Source organism: Bos javanicus, chromosome X (assembly GCF_032452875.1).
Source record: "Bos javanicus breed banteng chromosome X, ARS-OSU_banteng_1.0, whole genome shotgun sequence".
Taxonomy (NCBI): domain Eukaryota; kingdom Metazoa; phylum Chordata; class Mammalia; order Artiodactyla; family Bovidae; genus Bos; species Bos javanicus.
In genome coordinates this window covers 124383887-124406281 of record NC_083897.1, presented here as the reverse complement: position 1 = coordinate 124406281, position 22395 = coordinate 124383887, and the positions used below count along the sequence as shown (strand labels likewise).

Sequence of the window (22395 nt, the reverse complement as noted above, 5' to 3'; positions counted from 1 at the left end):
TGGGTTTCCAGTGACATGATGAGGGGGGTGGGGATGCAGAAGGAATCTCATTCCCTCTGGCCAGTGTTTAAAACATAGACTAAGAGACTTGGCCTCCTTGGACCCACCCCAGTAGTGGAGGAAGTGTATCTCATTACCAATGGATGAGGATGGAAATTTAGGCTTTACTCTTGGCCTTTGTTGATGGAGCCAGAAGTACACTGTGGTTACTATCAAAACGATTTTTTCCCCAGCTGCTCCTTTCCTGGTCATTTGGCTAAAAAACAAACAAACAAAACATTCCCACTCCCAAACAAAACAAAATGAAACAAAAAAGTTTTTCTTGGAACTTTTTTTTTTTTTTTGTGCTTGTTTCTGGGTTGCAGACTCCTCCAGCATAGAATCCAAGATATAAAGGAGAAAAAAACAAACTCCAAGAACTCACCATTTTGTCATTCCTCAAATCATTCCTTAGTTGGTCTGCTTTCTCTCCAGAATTCAGAGACTTATTGTTTGTCTTACATGTAAAATAAATAAAAGAGGAGGAATAGGGAGGTGTGTCTACACCACCTTGTCCAGAATCAGAAGTCTTCCCTTATTCTTTTTATAATGTGGCCACTAGAAAATATAAAATTGTATCTGTGACTCCCATCATCCTTCCAGTGGAGAGAGCCACTGTAGACCTTAGCTTTCTCACTTGCAAATGAGAGGGTTATAAGAGATGCTCTCCACAGTCAGTCCTTTCCACCTCTAAAACACCATGATTCTAAGGGTTCTTGTGGTTCTGTATATAAAGCAAATAATGTAGATAATGCTGTTGTTCTTTCCATTTACCTCCACCATAGATATCAGAATTGAAACAGTCCTGGAAAGCCCTTCAAATGCCTCAAAATAGAGCCAAGGGATTAACTGAAGGTTATTATTATTTTAAAAATGAATGCCAATATGTTAAATTTCCATAGGAAATAGTTGGTAAGCAAGAATTCCTCCAAAGGCGCTTATTGCAGGTGCTAATCAGCTTACAATATTTTTTCTTTACTGTTTGTGCTGAAAGAAGAATTAATTACCTCTATAGCCTCACTTCATATACCTAAATAATGCATTCCCTCACTCTGTGGAGAATAAACTAAATTTGATACAGAAAGGCTTAATGGGCAGCTAAAAATAGCACTGTAATCTCCTTGAAAGAACTCCCAGCACTCTCTCTCTTTTAGAAAGACTTTCCTTTTCTAAAACAGCTAATGAATGGTTCTTGTTTCCTTGTGATTCTCTCCCTCATCCTATCCTCTCACACATTTTGAAAGACTATTAAAATGCATTTTCTTACAATATTCATGATAAGCCATCTTCTCGAAATCCACTGGATCATTCAGAGAACAATCCCAGTAACTTGTCCAGGAAATCCTAGTTTCCTAGACTCCTTATTTAAACATTGTGACACTGCTTTTCAGACTTTCAGTACGAGATATACAGTTCTCTCCCCAACCCTGCAAAGCTCCCCAGGCATCCAGTCATGTCTCATCCCAATTTCTTTCTGTGAAATATGTGTTTCTCCATCACTCCACAAAAAGGGACTTCTTGAAAGTCATTGCTAATTTCCTTCTCCCAAATTCAGTAGTCTATTTACCTCCTGTCCTCTATGAAGCATTTTACACTATTTCCCAGGCCTCGTCAACATGTTCTCCTGCCTTCTGTCCTATTATCATGCTTTCTTTGGATTCTCTTGAAGTTCTCTTGCTTCTTCACTGGGCTTTCTGTCCTCCTAGTCTCATTATCTAACTATATGAATTCTGATGCCTAAAGGTATTTGTAAACCTGTCTTTCATTACTCTCTATTTCTTGGAAAGAATAGCTAAGTTATTTGCCATACCTTGCATGAACTTGACTATATTCTATAGCATCTACCAGTTTCAGTGTTTCCACATGAAAGAGGAGGAAAATACCTACTATGAACTTGCTATGATGTAATACATTTTAAGCGTTTCATATACAGTGGGACTAAAAGATATTAGCTTCTTGGATCTCCTTTCCTTCTAGCTATTATTTTCTATGAATTACTACTGCCACAGTCTGTTCACATCTCAGTCCAGTGTACTTAAAGTACCACAAACACAGTCCTATCCTTTACTTCACTGCATCTTGCTTTCACCATATGGACCTAATTAATACTGACAGTGTCATATGACTCCTTCACTTTAGGTGCACTCCTTTTTAAACCATTAAATTGAAACTCATTTGAATGTCTTTATGGCCCCGAGAGTTCCCTTCTCCTGATCCAAACTATCTTTCTCCAAATCCCCTTTTTCTTAACCTGAGTCTTCTGTCCTAGTCCTTCAGGCCACCTTCATTATTTTCCCAAAGCCACACTGGTTTCGTCCCCTGAAACTCAAAACATCTTTTGATCTTTAGTTCCACCCTCAGAGTGGCAGATCAGGCCTACATCCTTTACAGGACTTTGTCTCAACTTTCAGTCTCCCAGACCTTCTTGCTTGCCATCATGAGCAATAACTGAATTATCTATATTTGCTACTGTGCTAGATGACTGCTTCTATTAATAGTTTGCAGGGTTTCACATACCAATAACAATTGAAAACCAAATTTAACTTCTGGTACTAGTTTAATACTTTCTGCCCAAGTAAAGACCCTTAAAAATCATTTGTGACTCTCATTTCCTTTCTAAAAGGATATTTTACAAAAGAAAATCAGAGGGTACAATGCTAGAATAAACAAGTTTAAATTGAATAAATTTAATTTATGAAAAAATGTAAGGCCCTTATTTTTATTTTTTTTTTCATTTGGATATGAACCAGAGAAAACTTTCAGGGAAATTCTTGAACAGGCATTTGAGAATCTTTCTATAAATCTAAAATTATTCCCATAAAAAGTTTAATGAAAATACTGAGAAGAGGTTCCACTGGCAAATTCTTTTGATAAATTTGGGTTAAACAAGGCCCAATTGTTGTACACTTGAAACTAACACAACATTGTAAATCAACTACACTTCAATAAAAATTCAAAAAAAAAAAAAAAAAAAAACAATGCCCAACTGAGTTTCTCAACTCCTGTAATCATCAGAGCTTCTGAGATACCTAATACATACTGTGACTCTAAGAAGATACAAGGTGCTATATTTCCCAAACATATTTGGCCAGTAACCTTTCTTTTTTCTTTAAAAAGCATCTTTGCAGGAGAAATACTGAAACAGAGAAGCCTTTTCCCAATGTATCACAGACTTGTACCTGATATGCAACCATGTTCAAATCTTAATCAGCAACTTTGGCTTGAAGAGAGATCATACCATGAACATTTAATTGGCAGAACATGAAACTACAGGGTAATATGACAGATGAGAGAATTACCATTAAAACTGCATTTACTATTCTGCTTCAATTGCCCAAAGTTAACAGGACAAATATTAAAGGATAAATATTTAGTGTATTTTAGTCAAACAAGGGGGAAAAAAAATCAACCATGTAAGTACGGGATGAGGAAGAAGAGACTTAAGTGTCCATAATGTGCCTATGAGCAGTTATGTGTCTTGAGTTTGTAGGTCATGGTCAGTGAAGAGGATCTAACGGGAAAGGTTAGGTCATTTCTTTGTTTAGTTTATGGCTACATCTTAAAAGGTCCACAATGAATCCTTTCCAAAGGAGAAGGAACAAGATGGGAGGCATTTTGGAAACTACATCATATCTAGAAATGTTGAAAACACTAGAAAATTTTACCCTGTTGAATAGGAAAATTAAGGGGATTTGAGAGTGGCCATTAAGTATAAAAGGATACAATGAAAATTCGGGTGACTTTTACACTGCACCTAATAAACTGCTTTTACATAGCCTTAATGGCACCCCACTCCAGTACTCTTGCCTGGAAAATCCATGGATGAAGGAGCCTGGTAGGCTGCAGTCCATGGGGTCGCTAGGAGTCAGACACAACTGAGCGACTTCACCTTCACTTTTCTCTTTCATGCACTGGAGAAGGAAATGGCAACCCACTCCAGTATTCTTGCCTGGAGAACCCCAGGGACGGGGGAGCCTGGTGGGCTGCCGTCTATGGGGTCGCACAGAGTTGGATACGACTGCAGCGACTTAGCAGCAGCAGCAGCTAGTGCTAATATCCCCGAATCTATGAGACTACACAGAAAGGGGAAAATTAAGAGGCAATGACAAGAGTGGGAAAGTATTTAAAACACCTTCGAATTTAACAGAGACCCTAACAGAGATTTCTCTTCTAAGCAGCATCCCTGATATAATAATCAGAAACTGCCTGAACAAATGTTGGAGTTTAGCTGAAGAATCAGAGGCAAAAATGCCATCCCTCACAATGTACCTAAGAGATTTCTGAAGGTATAAATTAAGAAGACAGGGAATTGATGAATTTATTTAGATCCAGTACTGTTGTTGCTCAAAAAGAAATTTACTGAAATAAACACACAAATCTATAAACAAGTAAGTTGATTTTCAAAATTCACTTTTTTCCTCCTAGGTAAATAACTGGATCACAAGAAAAGACTTGGGTAAGTTCAAGGCGTGCTTCAAGTCTGCTCCCACACTAAGCCAAAACCAGCATGAGCCCAGAGACTGAGGCACCTGTGACACTGAAGCTGGGCAAACACTCTCAGGGCCCTTTAAGCATAGGTAGGGTCAGCCCCTGAGAGTGACTGTTGCTTTAAATTTTACCTCACAGGCACCTGCTTACCTCACAGTAGGCCCAGCCCTGTGATTGGTCAGCCTATCCAAAGCCCCGCCCCAACTGACACTATATCAAAGACAAACTTCCTAGGCAACAGCAGTATAGCTGCAGACCAGCTGGCTGTCAGTTGGTCTCCAGCCGGAGGAGATGAGAAAGGAGCCAGATGATACCTCTTTTTCCAGCCCAAGTTAGACGAGAGGCCAGCACTTACTTTACCATTGCCCACAAATGGCGTGGGCGCCAGAGCAGAAGACAATAGAACCTACTTTGAGAGATGTGCGAGATCGCCAGGTCAGTCGGGATGGCCGGGGTGGCAGAGGCTGTGGCTGGAGCCACACCTCTGGCCGCGCAGAGTCTAGGGCGTCCAATTATCGAGAACCACCACTCTGTTTTCTTATCAAGAGCAGCATGATTGGTGCGGTGATTGGTCGTGGGGGATCAAAAATAAAAGATATCCAGGATTCTACCAGTACAAAAATACAGATTGTAAAAGGTGGTCCTGAAGCTGAGGTAAAAATTTTTGGCAGGAAAGACATGAAGGCCAAGGCCAAAGCGGCTATAGAAACTCTTGTTAAGAAACAAGAAAGAACCTACAGTTCAGAATGCAGTGTTGATAGTGATGCCTCTCAAGCTTTGGCCGAGAGAGGCTGGAGCAGAAATAACACCACCAGAGCCACTCAGCCCAAAGATGACACCACCAAAGCAACCCAGCCCAGAGACTATGCGGCCATCGTGGCCCAGCCCAGAGGCTATGCGGCCATCGTGGCCCAGCCCGGAGATGACAATGCTGTCAGAAGGGCCCAGCCAGGAGACGACATGGCCAGAGAGGCCCAGGCTGAAGACGACAACACCACCAGAGGGGACCAGCCCAGAGAGACTGCCTCCAGAGCTTCCCAGCCCAGAGAGGAGGATGCGGACAAAGACCATGCAGCCAGAGAGGCCCAGGCCAAAGACAACGACATCACCAAAGAGGCCCAGCCCAGAGACTATGCGGCCATAGTGGCTCAGCCCAGAAACTATGCGGCCGTAGTGGCCCAGCCCAGAGACTATGCGGCCATACTGGCCCAGCCCAAAGACAACACTACCAGAAGGGCCCAGCATGGAGACCATGAGGCCAGAGACCCACAAGTCAAAGACGATGATGCTGCCAGAGCAGCCCAGTCCAGAGATGATAATGCCACCAAAGGGGTCCAGCCCAGAGACTCCATAGCCAGAGAAACTCAGTCCAAAGATGACACCACCACAGTGGCTCAGCCCAGAGATGATGATGCCATCAGAGGGGCCCAGCCCAGAGACCCCACAGCCAGAGAAACTCAGGCCAAAGATGACACCACCACAGTGGCCCAGCCCAGAGATGATGATGCCACCAGAGGGACGGAGCCCAGAGACCATGGGGCCAGAGAGGCTCAGGCCAAAGACACCAGAATGGCCCAGCCTAGAGACTATGTGGCCATAGTGGCCCAGCCCAGAGACTATGCGGCCATAGTGGCCCAGCCCAGAGCCGCCCAGCCAAAAGATGTCACTGCTAGAGCAGCTCAGCCACGGATAGACTGGGATCAAGTAAAAGCTGGAGTGGTAGAGTGGAAGAAAAGAAAATGGGCAGATTTACCACCAATTAAGAAAAACTTATACATAGAATCCAAAGCAACACACTCATTGTCTGAAGCCCAAGTGGAAATTTGGAGAAAGGAAAATTTCAACATAAGGTGTGATGACTTGACAGAGGGTGAGAAACGTCCCATACCCAAGCCCACCTGTACATTCGAAGATGCTTTCCAACAATATCCTGAGATTATGCAAAGCATTAGGAGAGCTGGTTTTCAAAAGCCAACGCCAATTCAGTCTCAGTCATGGCCAATAATTCTACAAGGAATAGATCTTATAGGGATTGCGCAAACTGGAACAGGCAAAACACTATCCTATTTAATGCCTGGGTTTATACATATTCATTCTCAACCAGTATCCAGAAAGCAAAGGAATGGACCTGGCATGCTAGTCCTTACACCCACTAGAGAATTAGCTCTGCAAGTAGAAGCTGAATGTTCTAAGTACTTATATAAAGGTCTTAAAAGTGTTTGTATATATGGTGGTGGAAACAGAAAAGGACAAATACAAGATGTTACCAAAGGTGTAGACATCATTATTGCAACTCCCGGAAGACTGAATGATCTACAAATGAATAATTTTGTCAACCTAAGAAGCATAACCTACTTGGTCTTGGATGAGGCAGATAAAATGCTGGATCTGGGGTTTGAACATCAAATAATGAAGATCTTATTAGATGTGCGCCCAGATAGACAGACTGTTATGACAACCGCATCTTGGCCAGACTCTACCCGTAGATTGGCCCAGTCTTATTTGAAACAGCCTATGATTGTTTATGTTGGTACTCTGGATCTAGTTACTGTAAATACTGTGAAGCAAAACATAATTGTTACCACTGAAGAGGAAAAACGATCTCTGGTCAAAGAATTCCTACAGAGTCTGTCACCCAAAGACAAAGTCATCGTGTTTGTCAGCAGAAAACTTGTGGCTGATGACTTGTCAAGTGATTTAAGTATTCAAGGCATACCTGTCCAGTCCCTGCATGGTGACAGGGAACAGAGTGATCGAGACCAAGCATTAGAGGACTTCAGAACTGGGAGAGTGAAAATACTGATTGCTACCGATTTAGCAGCCAGAGGTCTTGATGTCAGTGATGTCACACACGTATATAATTACAATTTTCCACGCAATATTGAAGAATATGTACACCGAGTTGGTCGTACTGGAAGAGCAGGGAAAATAGGTGAATCAATCACCCTTGTGACCCAAGATGATTGGAAAATTGCCGATGAGTTGATTAAAATTCTCCAAAGAGCCAACCAGATTGTGCCACCCAGCCTCCGATCAATGGCTGATCGGTTTAAGAAGCGTAAGCAAAATTAGGAGATAGGAAAAAGATCAAAGAAATCTCAGGAAAAATGCACTGAGTTTTATTAACATCCACACCTTGAAAAATTTCACCTACTAGAATATCTAAGAATTGGATTTATTAACATCTGCACCTTGAAAAATTGTACCTACAAGAATACCCAAGACTGAGTTTAATTGATGTTTCCACCTTGACAAGTTGAACCTAAGAGAAGATCCAAGATTGAATTTTACTGATGTCTTCCACCTTGAAAAGTTGCATCTACGAGAAGATCTAAGATCAAGTTTTATCATGTCTACAACTTGAAAACTTGTAGCTACCAGAAGATCCAAGATATGTTCAAGTTACGCAGTACTCAAGTTACCTAAGAAAGTATTGGGAACATACTGTCAGTTATAGGACATTTAGCTAATTCTTAAACCATACCACTAAGCTTTCAATGTATGTTCCTTAATAAAATCAAAAGTGCTTTGAAAATGAGAGTGTTATGTGTTTGTTAAAGTCTGCTTTCTTTTATAGCCTGCCATGTCCAGCTGTGTCTTCTCAAAAAGACTTGGTAGACAATAACAATGGTGCTTTTCTTGCTTTAAAATAGTTGTACTGAATTGGAAACTAGTTTTCATCAAGCTTAACCCAGTCAAAATATTTTATTTACCCCCAGTGGTTGGTGACAGAATTCCTAAAACTATCTCCACTATCATTCCCTACTTTTAAAAAATTCATTAGGTACCAGAAACCAATAAGACAATTTTTCCATGGATGGGCAATGTGGGGGTGGGGGTGGTTTGGGGATGATTCAAGCACATTACATTTATTGTGCTCTTTATCTCTATTATTGCGTCAGCCCCATCTCATATCATAAGGCATTAGATCCTGGAGGTTGAGGGCCCCTGATTTACAGGACAGCGCCAACAAAACAGAGGATTACTTGGTCCAAAACATCCATAGCACTGAGATGGACAATCCCTGAGACAGCATAAGCAAAAAAACCAACCTCATAGTAACCAAGAAAGAACTTCAGGGGAAGAAAGAGAGGATTTTAAAATTATATCATGCAGGTTGTACAGAATATGACCTTACAACTTTCCTATCCTTGGTATAGTCTGTATCAGTGGTTCTCCACCAAGGCCAACTTTGCCGGATGTGGCGGTCACAATTCAAGGGGAGGGCTGCTGTCATCTCTTGGGTAGAGGCCATTCATGCTGCTAAACATTTCAGTGTGCAGTATAATCCCTCTAAAGAGAGAATTATGTGGTGAAAATGTCAGTAATGTCATAGTTAAAACTTGCAATAGCCTAAGCAAAGCATCTTCTGTGCTAAAGTCAATTGCAGAAAAACCAAGAAGGGACTTCAGCCAGGGAAACAAAAAAAGGATATATACTTTGTGTAAACTGTTCAATGGCTTCTCAGGTGACACAGCTTGGTAAAGAATCCACCTGCCAATGCAGGAGACACAGGAAGACACGATCCGTGGGTAGGGAATATTCCCTGGAAGAGGAAATGGCAACCCACTCCAGGATGCTTGCCTGGGAAATTCTATGGACAGAGGAGCCTGGCATGCTATATAGTCCATAGAGTTTCAAGAAGTCTGACATGACTGAGCAACTGAGCACACAATCAAATACACTGTTCAATAAAAGACTCTCCATCAGCTTTCATTATCTTTCAGTTCAGTTCAGTTCAGTTCAGTCACTCAGTCGTGTCCGACTCGTTGCAACCCCATGAACTGCAGCACGCCAGGCCTCCCTGTCCATCACCAACTTCCAGAGTTCACTCAAACTGATGTCCATTGAGTTGGTGATGCCATCAAGCCATCTCATCCTCTGTCGTCCCCTCTTCCTGCCCTAAATCCCTCGCAGCATCAGAGTCTTTTCCAATGAGTCAACTCTTCGCATGAGGTGGCCAAAGTATTGGAGTTTCAGCTCCAGCATCAGTCCTTCCAATGAACACCCAGGACTGATCTCCTTCAGGATGGACTGGTTGGATCTCCTTGCAGTCCAAAGGACTCTCAAGAGTCTTCTCCAACACCACAGTTCAAAAGCATCAATTCTTTGGCACTCAGCTTTCTTCACAGTCCAACTCTCACATCCATACATGACCATTGGAAAAACCATAGGCTTGACTAGATGGACCTTTGTTGGCAAAGTAACATCTCTGCTTATGAATATGCCATCTAGATTGGTCATAACTTTCCTTCCAAGGAGTAAATGTCTTTTAATTTCATGGCTGCAATCACCATTGGCAGTGATTTTGGAGTCCCCCAAAATAAAGTCTGACACTGTTTCCACTGTTTCCCCATCTATTTCCCATGAAGTGATGGGACCAGATGCCATGATCTTTGTTTTCTGAATGTTGAGCTTTAAGCCAACTGTTTTCACTCTCCTCTTTCACTTCATCAAGAGGCTTTTTAGTTCCTTTTCACTTTCTGCCATAAGGGTGATGTCATCTGCATATCTGAGGTTATTGATATTTCTCCTGGCAATCTTGACTCCAGCTTGTGCTTCTTCCAGCCCAGCGTTTCTCATGATGTACTCTGCATATAAGTTAAATAAACAGGGTGACAATATACAGCCTTGATGTATTCCTTTTCCTATTTGGAACCAGTCTGTTTTTCCATGTCCAGTTCTAACTGTTGCTTCCTGACCTGCATACACATTTCTTAAGAGGCAGGTCAGGTGGTCTGGTATGCCCATCTCTTTCAGAATTTTCCACAGTTTATTGTGATCCACACAGTCAAAGGCTTTGGCATAGTCAATAAAGCAGAAATAGATGTTTTTATGGAACTCTCTTGCTTTTTTGATGATCCAGTGAATGTTGGCAATTTGATCTCTGGTTCCTCTGCCTTCTCTAAAACCAGCTTGAACATCTGGAAGTTCACGGTTCATGTATTTCTGAAGCCTGGCTTGGAGAATTTTGAGCATTACTTTACTAGCGTGTGAGATGAATGCAATTGTGCAGTAGTTTGAGCATTCTTTGGCATTGCCTTTCTTTGGGATTGGAATGAAAACTGACCTTTTCCAGTCCTGTGGCCACTGCTGAGTTTTCCAAATTTGCTGGCATATTGAGTACAGCACTTTCACAGCATCATCTTTCAGGATTTGAAATAGCTTGATGGGAATTCCATCACCTCCACTAGCTTTGTTTGTAGTGATGCTTTCTAAGGCCCACTTGACTTCACATTCCAGGATGTCTGGCTCTAGGTGAGTGATCACACCATCATGATTATATTGGTCGTGAAGATCTTTTTGGTATAGTTCTTCTGTGCATTCTTGCCACCTCTTCTTAATATCTTCTGCTTCTGTTAGGTCCATACCATTTCTGTCCTTTATTGAGCCCATCTTTGCATGAAATGTTCCCGTGGTATCTCTAATTTTCTTGAGGAGATCTCTAGACTTTCCCATTCTGTTGTTTTCCTCTATTTCTTTACACTGATCGCCAAGGAAGGCTTTCTTATCTCTCCTTGCTATTCTTTGGAACTCTACATCAGATGCTTATCTTTCCTTTTCTCCTTTGCTTTTTGCTTCTCTTCTTTTCACAGCTATTTGTAAGGCCTCCCCAGACAGCCATTTTGCTTTTAATAGAATCTGTATCAATGACTATCAATCGGAGTTGATTTTGCCTCCTGGAAGATACTTTGCAATGTCTGGGAACATTTTTGGTTGTCCCACCTATGCAGCAAGATTGCTACTGTCATCTAGAAATCAGGAAAAACATCCTTCAATGAACAGGACAACACCTTACAACACTGGATTTTTTTTTTTTTTTTAGACCCAAAGTCTATAGCATTAAAGTCAAGAAAATGTGGTTTACATTGACCAACAAAATTTTGTGAGTGAGTGACTCAAATCAATATTGAGTTTTGTGTCCATTAGAATAGAGTGAAACAAATTAGAATATGCGCTGACACCGGAGACAAACTGTCTGAGGATTCAACTGATCTCAGAGTCATGCCTGCAAAATTCTTAGCATGATGATTTACATTCAGTAGGTACTTAACAAATGTTAGATCCCTTCTACCCTGTCTCTCCTATCACCCATTATATAATGCTTATTTACAATTCTGGATGCCATTACTCACACTGTTTACCCCATCTGGAATGCCCTTTCTCTGTCCTCTCTGCCAGGTCAAATCAGAGTCATCATGCTGGGTCCAGCCCAAGTGCTACATCTCTCCCAAGATCCTATCTGCTCTCTTTCACCTCAAAACTTCTGTAGCTTTTGCTATCTACCAACCATGCTGACATCAGTACCACACTAGTTTGCATACCTACAGAGACAATTTTGAAAAATTCCAATTAATTAAGATGAATGTCACTATCAAATATTTAAGTGAAAGTGAAAGTCGCTCAGTCTTGTCTGACTCTTTGCGACCCAACGGACTATAAAGTCCATGGAATTCTCCAGGCCAGAATACTGGAGTGGGCAGCCTTTCCCTTCTCCAAGGGATCTTCCCAACCCAGGGATTGAACCCAGGTCTCCTGCTTTGCAGGCAGATTCTTTACCAGGTGAGCCACAAGGGAAGCCCTATCAAATATTTAAATAAACTACAAAAATCTAACAGTTTAAACAGTTTTATCCTAAGTATTGATAAATCATGAGAGAAACATCCAGAGCTAAATCTGCATAAAAAGCCATTATAAAGATGGAATTTTTTAATCGGTGAAGAACAATCTACCCCCCACCAAAATTGTGGGGGTGGGGTGAGGGTCATGCCTCACAGCTTTTAAGATCTTAGTTCGCTGACCAGGGATCGAACCCATGCTCCTTGCATTGGAAGTGTGGAGTATTAACCACTAAAGTGCCAGGGAAGTTCTCCAAAAAAATTTTTTTAATTAAAAAATATATCATACATACAAATATACCAAGACAACTGATCAACCATAACTCTCCTACTATATTAAAATATTTTGCTTTTTATAAGAAATACAATAACTTCAAACTTGTAAAGAATATAATTTCTGGTATCAAGATGGAAAAAATTTAAACATAGAAGAAAGCACAGAAAATTCTAGGTAAATATCAATAGGTTTAGCAATGTAAACATGAAATGCTAAAAATACTAAAATAGGCAAAGGAAACATGAGAAAAATGATTTAAAATATCACATATATTTTATTCACAGTTACATATATATATATTCATAGTTACTTATTATCAAACTTACAGAGGTTTTTTACAAATGAAAAATAAAGAATGAATTCCCAAATAGAAATAAGGACAGAAATGTAAAATATAATTTACCAAACAGATAAGTGAAAAATACACATGTAAAAAAGTTCTTAACTTCTCTATAATCAAATGAATGAAAATTAAACCAGTGAGAGAACATTTTTTTCTAGAAAAATTAGCTGCAATAAGGAAAAAACTGGGATCTTAGTTCGCCAACCAGGAATTCAACCTGGGCCCTCCTCAGTGAAAGTGATGAGGCCTAACAACTGGACTGCCAGGGAATTTCCAGGGAATACCTAATAATAGTAGTGATGCAGGAAAATAAACATTCAGTTCAGTTCAGTTGCTCAGTCGTGTCCTTGAAGTAAGAATGCCTGAGTGACTTGGAAGTTCTAGGATCTGGTTTATTCTTCACACCTTTTCTTCTTTACGACACCATGAACTGCGGCATGCCAGGCCTCCCTGTCCATCACCAACTCCCGGAGTTCACTCAAACTCATGTCCATCAAGTCAGTGATGCCATCCAGCCATCTCATCCTCTGTCGTCCCCTTCTCCTCCTGCCCCCAATCCATCCCAGCATCAGGGCCTTTTCCAATGAGTCAACTCTTTGCATGAGGTGGCCAAAGTATTGGAGTTTCAGCTTCAGCATCAGTCCTTCCAATGAACACCCAGGACTGATCTCCTTTAGAATGGAATGGTTAGATCTCCTTGCAGTCCAAGGGACTCTCAAGAGTCTTCTCCAACACATTTCAAAAGCATCAATTCTTCAGTGCTCAGCTTTATTTATAGTCCAACTCTCACATCCATACATGACCACTGGAAAAACCATAGGCTTGACTAGATGGACCTTTGTTGGCAAAGTAACGTCTCTGCTTTTGAATATGCCATCTAGATTGGTCATAACTTTCCTTCCAAGGAGTGTCTTTTAATTTCATGGCTGCAATCACCATCTGTAGTGATTTTGGAGCCCCCAAAAATAAAGTCTGACATAGTTTCCACTGTTTCCCCATCTATTTCCCATGAAGTGATGGGACCAGGTGCCATGCTCTTAGTTTTCTGAATGTTGAGCCTTAAGCCAACATTTTCACTCTCCTCTTTCACTTTCACCAACAGGCTTTTTAGTTCCTCTTAACTTTCTGCCATAATGGTGGTGTCATTTGCATATCTGAGGTTATTGATATTTCTCCTGGCAATCTTGATTCCAGCTTGTGCTTCTTCCAGTCCAGCGTTTCTCATGATGTACACTGCATATAAGTTAAATAAACAGGGTGACAATATACAGCCTTGATGTATTCCTTTTCCTATTTGGAACCAGTCTGTTGTTCCACGTCCAGTTCTAACTGTTGCTTCCTGACCTGCATACACACTTCTCAAGAGGCAGGTCAGGTGGTCTGGTATGCCCATCTCTTTCAGAATTTTCCACAGTTTATTATGATCCACACAGTCAAAGGCTTTGGCATAGTCAATAAAGCAGAAATAGATGTTTTTATGGAACTCTTTTGCTTTTTTGATGATCCAGTGGATGTTGGCAATTTGATCTCTGGTTCCTCTGCCTTTTCTAAAACCAGCTTGAACATCAGGAAGTTCACAGTTCACGTACTCTTGAAGTCTGGCTTGGAGAATTTTGAGCATTAATTTACTAGTGTGTGAGATGAGTGCAATTGTGTGGTAGTTTGAACATTCTTTGGCATTGCCTTTCTTTGGGATTGGAATGAAAACTGACCTTTTCCAGTCCTGTGGCCACTGCTAAGTTTTCCAAATTTGCTGGCATATTGAGTGCAGAACTTGCACAGCATCATCTTTCAGGATTTGAAATCGCTCAACTTGCATCACCTCTACTAGCTTTGTTCATAGTGATGCTTTCTAAGGCCCACTTGACTTCACATTCCAGGATGTCTGGCTCTAGGTCAGTGATCACACTGTCGTGATTATCTGGGTCGTGAAGATCTTTTTGGTATAGTTCTTCTGTGCATTCTTGCCACCTCTTCTTAATATCTTCTGCTTCTATTAGGTCCATACCATTTCTGTCCTTTATCGAGCCCATCTTTACATGAAATGTTCCCGTGGTATCTCTAATTTTATTGAAGAGATCTCTAGTCTTTCCCATTCTGTTGTTTTCCTCTATTTCTTTGCATTGATCACTGAGGAAGGCTTTCTTATCTCTTCTTGCTATTCTTTGGACCTCTGCATTCAGATGCTTATATCTTTCCTTTTCTCCTTTGCTTTTCACTTCTCTTCTTTTCACAGATATTTGTAAGGCCTCCCCAGACAGCCATTTTGCTTTTTTGCATTTCTTTTTTGCAAATTATATTCCTTGGAGGGATAGTTGAAATTATGCATAAAAAGTGTATATGCTTTAATAGACTTGGACCCAGTAATATCAAATCTAGGCATTTACCATAAGGAAATAATTTTATATATAAATACACACACACACACACACACACACACACACACCAAGATGTATATACAAGGCTATTTGCCATATTAATTAAAATAGTTAATTTTTGAAAAATCTTTCAAGTCCAATGATAGGGTCCTCGTTAAACAAACTGCAGTATATCTATTCCTGACTTGGAATAGCAGAAATCATGCTCTTAAAGAATATTTGAAGGAAAGTAGTTTATAAAATCATCTCTTTTGTTTTAGAAAGTTATATCTGTCCAGTTATCAATATAGAATAAAACAGATGAGCTGGATACATGCAGGCACACATAAATGATAGTAATAGTTTTATACATTATATAGCTATAACTGGTTTTAATTATTTTATTTCTAAAATTTCTACAAAATAACATTGCCTTCATTATAATAAAAATTATTTTGATATATCTGGAGAAAATGCTAATTCAAAAAGACATATGCAGCCAGTGTTCATAGGATCACTATTTACAATAGCCAAGCCATGTCAAAGGTATGGTTTTTCCAACAGTCATGTATGGATGTGAGAGATGGATCATAAAGAAGGCTGAGCACTGAAGAATTTATGCTTTTGAACTGTGGTGTTGGACAAGACTCTGGAGAGTCCCTTAGACTGCAAGGAGATCCAACCAGTCCTTTCTAAAGAAGATCAGTCCTAGGTGTTCATTGGAAGGACTGATGCTGAAGCTGAAACTCCAATACTTTGGTGACCTGATGCGAAAAACTGACTCATTGGAAAAGATCCTGATGCTGGGAAAGATTGAAGGCAGGAGGAGAAGGGGACAACAGAGGATGAGATGGCTGGATGGCATTACCGACACAATGGACATGAGTTTGAGTCAGACTCCAGGAGTTGGCTATGGACAGGGAGGACTGGTGTGCTGCAGTCCATAGCGTCGCAAAGAGTCAGACACGACTGAGCGACTGAACTGAACTGAAGGTATGTAAGCAGTCTAGATGAATGGATGAAGAAGATGTGATACATATATACAATGGAATATCACTCAGCCATAAAAAGAAATAATACCATCGGCAGCAACATGGATGGACCTGAGGTTATCATACTTAGTGAAGAAGTCAGAGAAAGACAAATATCATATGATATCACTTATATGTGGACTCTAAAAATGGTCCAAATGATCCTATTTATAAAACAGAAATAGAGTCACAGATGTAGAAAACAAATTTATGGTTGCCAGAGGGGAAAGGGGGAGATAAGAGTTTGGGGTTAAAAGAAACACACTACTATATATAAAATAGATAAACAATTAGGTCCTAGTGTATAGCACAAGCAACTATATTAAATATCCTGTAATAAACCATAATAGATAAGAATATAAAAATATATTTATAACTGAATCACTTTGCTACACACCACAAGCTAACAAAACACTGTAAATCAACTATATTTCAATGAAGCTTTTTAAACGATGTTGACATAATTTTTCAATAATTGAAGAAATCAGTTCAAGTAGCATTGTAGTGAAGGTGTTCTAATAGAAGCATCTCTTGTTTCACCTGCTAAAATGTAAAAATTATTAATAAGAAACTTGTCCCTTTTCCACCACTGCCTCTTAAATGCTAAAAACAATGTCTATGGAACATAGTAGGAGCACAATAATTATCTAAATGAATTAATAAGGGAATGAAGAAAGGAAGAAAAGAATGAAGGGAAATAAGTACATTGTTTTATTTTCACTGATCAAAAGTAAGCATTTCTGTTGCTTGCTTTGTCTGGTAACATCTACTGGCCTACACCTCACCTTCTGTTCAATAATAAGAAAAATGTTAAGTATTCTTACCACAGACAAAACAAAAAAACAAATAAACAAAGGAACATAGGAAAGTTTAGTTGTTGGATGTGTCTATTTCCTTGTTTGTGATGAGAGTATAATGGGTGTTTGCATATATCCAAACTCAAATTGTACACATTAAACATGTGCCATTCTTTGTATATAAATAATACCTCATTAAAACCATTCATTCAAAAAATAAAGGAAAGAACAGAGCAAGGCTTTCAACTCAGAGATCTCTTTTTGTCATACTTTTACATGTGAATAATGGGAACTCCAGTTCTTGGTTTTTGTTTGTATCATTACATAGATTTCACCATCAGGTTTTCTAACTTGTATCAAGATAAAAAGTCAAAAATTATTAGATGGTATTCTTAAAAGAAAAAAATAATGATGTTGCAGTACTGCTGAAGAATATGATTGCAGTTTTATTTAAAACCACTGACTATAATTGTGTATAAATATCTCATTCATGTTGTCAGTACTTAGGGACGAATTTGCCAGAATACACCAAAACATTAATAATGGCTGTCTCTGGGGAGAAAATTTGGGGAGAACAATCAATTATGAAGTTCTCCTACTTTTATAATAAAAAGTATTTGATTTATGAATAATATAGATGGTATATGTATTACATCCAAGACCTGAACACTTTACCTTCTTTTTCAAGAAACTGGAGAATATCACAGTTGTATAGAATTAAAATTTGTGAGTTCTTTTGTCTTACTTGCAAAATTCAGAATTGTCTTCTTTTTAGGAAAAGACAGATATCTACATGAAAATGTTAAAAGAGAAAGACATAATTAGTTAGACAGGTATGATTAATTCTGCACATGGAAAAAATTTCTTTCTTGTGCCATTAGTAAATGACCAGGAAAGAGGAGGAAGAGGAAAGGGAAGAGGAGAAGGAGGTTATGATTTGTTGTTTGTGCATGGCACCCACATGAACACCTATGAAAGAAAAAGAGTAGAGGATCAAGAGTAGTCAGAGAAATCCTTGACCACTTCTCACAGCTAATACATTTAAGAGAAAAAAGGAGGATTGGGTAGGAAGAACCGAAGATTACTCTTCATGTTTCATATGTGTTATGTCCAGAAAATACTGGAACCAACAAGAACACCCAGGAATCTCCTATCTCTGAGCACTGCACAATATGAAATAATAAATATTTAAGTCATTATTTGCTGAGTATTATATTATCCAAAGCATCTTAACTGGTAAATAGGAAAAATTGACTGACAGAACCTCCTATCGGGGCAGTGAATTTTCCCTTATTCAGAAGAGCCTCCAATGAGAAGCACTTTACTAGGATGAGAGCTGACTATAATAAGCAAATTAAACACTTCCTCTAGATGTTTATTTAATGGGGACGCTAAAAACACAGGTTTCTACAGGGAATGGATGTAATTTTATTTTTTTTTAATTGGAAGCATATCAAACAAGGCCAGCTTTTGAACAGTCAGCAGCAATTAGAGAAAGCAGTGAGAAATCAGAAGAGTAGAGAACTTGAGCATCAGTCATAAAGAGACCCAATATCAAGGTCATCTGAGCCAATAGTTTTAACAGCTTTCACACTCGGATGCACCTGGAATACATCACTGGCACTAACAGATTTCAAATGTAGCCGACCAGATGATTTCTTACAATGAACAACCTTGAGGGGCTCAGAGTGAATAATTCTACCTTAACGGAAATACATTGGAAACAATGGAAACAGTGACAGATTTTATTTTGGGGGGCTCCAAAATCACTGCAGATGATGACTGCAGCCATGAAATTAAGACGCTTGCTCCTTGGAAGAAAAGCTATGCCCAATCTAGACAGTATATTAAAAAGCAGAGACATTACTTTGCCAACAAAGGTCCATCTAGTCAAATCTATGGTTTTTCCAGTAGTCATATATGGATGTGAGAGTTGGACTATAAAGAAAGCTGAGTGCCAAAGAATTGATGCTTTTGAACTGTGGTGTTGGAGAAGACTCTTGAGATTCCCTTGGACTGCAAGGAGGTCCAACCAGTCCATCCTAAAGGAAATCAGTACTGAATATTCATTGTAAGGACTGATGCTGAAGCTGAAGCTCCAATACTTTGGCCACCTGATGCAAAGAACTGACTCACTGGAAAAGACCCTGATGCTGGGAAAGACTGAAGGTGGGAGGAGAAGGGGACAACAGAGGATGAGATGGTTGGATGGCATCACCGACTTGATGGACATGAGTTTGAGTAAGCTCTGGGAGATGGTGATGGACAGGGAAGCCTGGCTTGCTGCAGTCCATGAGGTCACAAACAGTTGGACATGACTGAGGGACTGAACTGAACTGAATGGAAATACATAGCCAAAAGCAATGGGAATCTTCTCTTGAATACAAGGAATTCTTCAAAAGTTTTTTCACACAGAAGGGAATAAGGAGAGAGGAACTGATGGACCATCTTGGCTTTTCCACCCGAGTTTGAAAATTCAATTAAAAAAAAAAGCAAAGAGCGAGTATTTTCTAAAGGATGAAGAAAGTCAGCAAAACATTTCTATCCTCTCCTTCTCTTCCTGTAACCCAAGTGCTTTGCCCTTAATTAAAAAAAATAATTGGGGATTTCTTGGCATATTGTATTGATTGGATAAAAATCTATAATTACGTGGAGAGATGCAAGAACTGGTCCTCTCTCTTTATGCTGACAACTCCATTTCACTTCCCAGGTATTGCTGAAGCAGGTCAGTGCCATTCAAGTTCACAAAACTAATCCTTGAAATTTCCTCCTTACCCAGGACACAAACAATAGTGCAAGCCTGTTACTGCTGACCACTACCTGTAAGTATTCCCTTTCAGCTCCCGTCTACAGCAAACTTCTATTTCCTTTGAGCCCTTCCAAAAGGGTAAAATGTAAAATGTCTGTAATGAGGTTTCCCCAGGTTAAGTAAAGTACATGCAAACATCCAAAGCTTGCAATTTGTGGTGAACTTTCAGCAGTAAGTTTACTGATATGTTTCAGGGCCCCAAATAAATTTTCAACTGGAACCCATTCCTCAGAGTCAGTAAAATCTCTATGAAGCCTGAACTAACTGCTTTTAGGCTTGTGTCCTCTGATGAACCATATGGTGTTTTACATAAATATTTTAACTTCCTCTGGAATCAATATATGTAGCCTTGTGGCATCTCTTCCTAGGCATTTATTTTTGCTGTTTGTAGGCCTTTCCTATAACACAAACACTCTTTTACAATGCCTTCCTATGAAGCACTATATGACATTCCATTTTAATTTTACTATCTCATGGATAGGATGGAGTAAAATGATGTTAACTACATCATGAGAAATGCTGGGCTGGAGGAAGCACAAGCTGGAATCAAGATTGCTGAGAGAAATATCAATAACCTCAGATACGCAGATGACACCACCCTTATGGCACAAAGTGAAGAGGAACTAAAGAGCCTCTTAATGAAAGTGAAAGAGGAGAGAGAAAAAGTTGGCTTAAAGCTCAACATTCAGAAAACTAAGATCATGGCATCCAGTCCCATCACTTCATGGCAAATAGATGGGGAAACAGTGACTGACTTTATTTTTCTGGGCTCCAAAATCACTGCAGATGGTGACTGCAGCCATGAAATTAAAAGACGCTTGTTCCTTGGAAGGAAAGTTATGACCAACCTAAATAGTATATTAAAAAGCAGAGACATTACTTTGTCAACAAATGTCCATCTAGTCAAGGCTATGGTTTTTCCAGTAGTCATGTATGGATGTGAAAGTTGGACTATAAGGAGAGCTGAGCACAGAATTGATGCTTTTGAACTGTGGTGTTGGAGTAGACTCTTGAGAGTCCCTGGGACTGCAAGGAGATCCAACCCGTCCATCCTAAAGGAGATCAGCCCTGGGTGTTCATTGGAAGGACTGATGTTGAAGCTGAAACTCCAATACTTTGGCCACCTGATGCGAAGAGTTGACTCATTTGAAAAGACCCTGATGCTGGGAGGAATTGGGGGCAGGAGGAGAAGAAGACAACAGAGGATAAGATGGTTGGATGGCATCACTGACTCAATGGACATGAGTTTGGGTGGACTCCAGGCGTTGGTGATGGACAGGGAGGCCTGGCATGCTGTGGTTCATGGGGTCGCAAAAAGTTGGACACGACTGCGTGACTGAACTGAATTGAAAGGGAATAAGCATTTTCTGCTTCTGCAAAACAGTCGTCCTTACACCCTCTTCTATAGTATACACACATGTGTATCTCTGTGTGTGTTTATGTCCAGTTTTGCTGAGAACACACAGCCTGCCTGATCACTACCTACTCCAGACCTCATGCTGTAAATCAGAGCTCAGAACACCACGCATAATATGCAGAGTAAGCTGAACTTACTGTTACTATAGATGAGGGACAAACATCTTCCCTTTATGGAAGATACTGGTTGCTACCCCAGATTCAAGTACAACATAATGGTTAAGGGTGAAGTCTTAGGAATCTGAAGGAGTCTCAGTTTGGCCACTTACAATCAGTTCCATGAATTTGGGTGAGTCCTATAAAGGCCCTAAACTTTGTTTCATCAGCTGTAAAAGATGAATGGTGATTTTAATTTCTGCTTTAGGAAGATTAGATGATATGCACATAGAGCACTAAGGATAAAAAGAATATTAAGATCACACTCAATGGTTTTTTAAAATAAATAAAATGGTATGGGGAAATGATAGTCACACTCAGGCCCATTCAACCTGTCAGTCTTACAAATCGATGTTAATGTATTACAAACGAATTTTTTAAATGTGGTAAATGAATTTCAAAATGTGTTTAGGGAAGTGCTTCCATGGGGAGGATACCTGCTGGGTCTACCTGGGGAAGATGTATATTCTTGATCATTGTCTCCCACTGCATGTATGTTCCACTCTTCTCCCTCCATAGGCTGCCTTTTACTGTTTTTCCATGGACATGCTGGAAGGTGGCTGATTTCACAACTCTCTGGTTTAAATTACATTTGTTCATGATATCAGTGTAGATTGAGCTACGCTGTCTTAGCTCCCAGTTTACAGTTCTATAAGACATGCTCTGATAGGTCCAATTTGGATCAGGCATCCCCTATGGTCCAAACAAATGTTGCAGGTAGGAGGGCAGCAGTAACAGGACTCTATCAAAAACAGAGCTGCTAGAACCCCATCCTTGTCTTTGAGGGAAGGTAAACTTCAGAGAAAAGGGACCTTCAAGACTATGGTGTTAAGGTGTTTTCCTCATAAAGCAAGCTCGTGTATTTATCATGTTACAGATACAGTTGCTGCTGCTGCTAAGTCGCTTCAGTCGTGTCCGACTCTGTGCGACCCCATAGACAGCAGCCCACCAGGCTCCCCCGTCCCTGGGATTCTCCAGGCAAGAACACTGGAGTGGGTTGCCATTTCCTTCTCCAATGCATGAAAGTGAAAAGTGAAAGTGAAGTCGCTCAGTCATGTCCAAC

General features: G+C 40.0%; 1 protein-coding gene across 1 annotated transcript; it reads left to right on the top strand.

The window, feature by feature from the left end:
- Nucleotides 1–4731: 4731 nt before the first annotated feature.
- On the top strand, nt 4732–8065 carry DDX53 (DEAD-box helicase 53). Its single transcript, XM_061407847.1, has one exon. It carries the CDS (start codon nt 4900–4902, stop codon nt 7597–7599), a length of 2700 nt encoding a protein of 899 aa, XP_061263831.1. The 5' UTR covers nt 4732–4899; the 3' UTR covers nt 7600–8065.
- Nucleotides 8066–22395: the final 14330 nt, after the last annotated feature.

Excerpts from the sequence above, each read along its gene's own strand:
- DDX53 (XM_061407847.1), top strand. The coding sequence starts at position 4,900 with ATGGCGTGGGCGCCAGAGCAGAAGACAATAGAACCTACTTTGAGAGAT.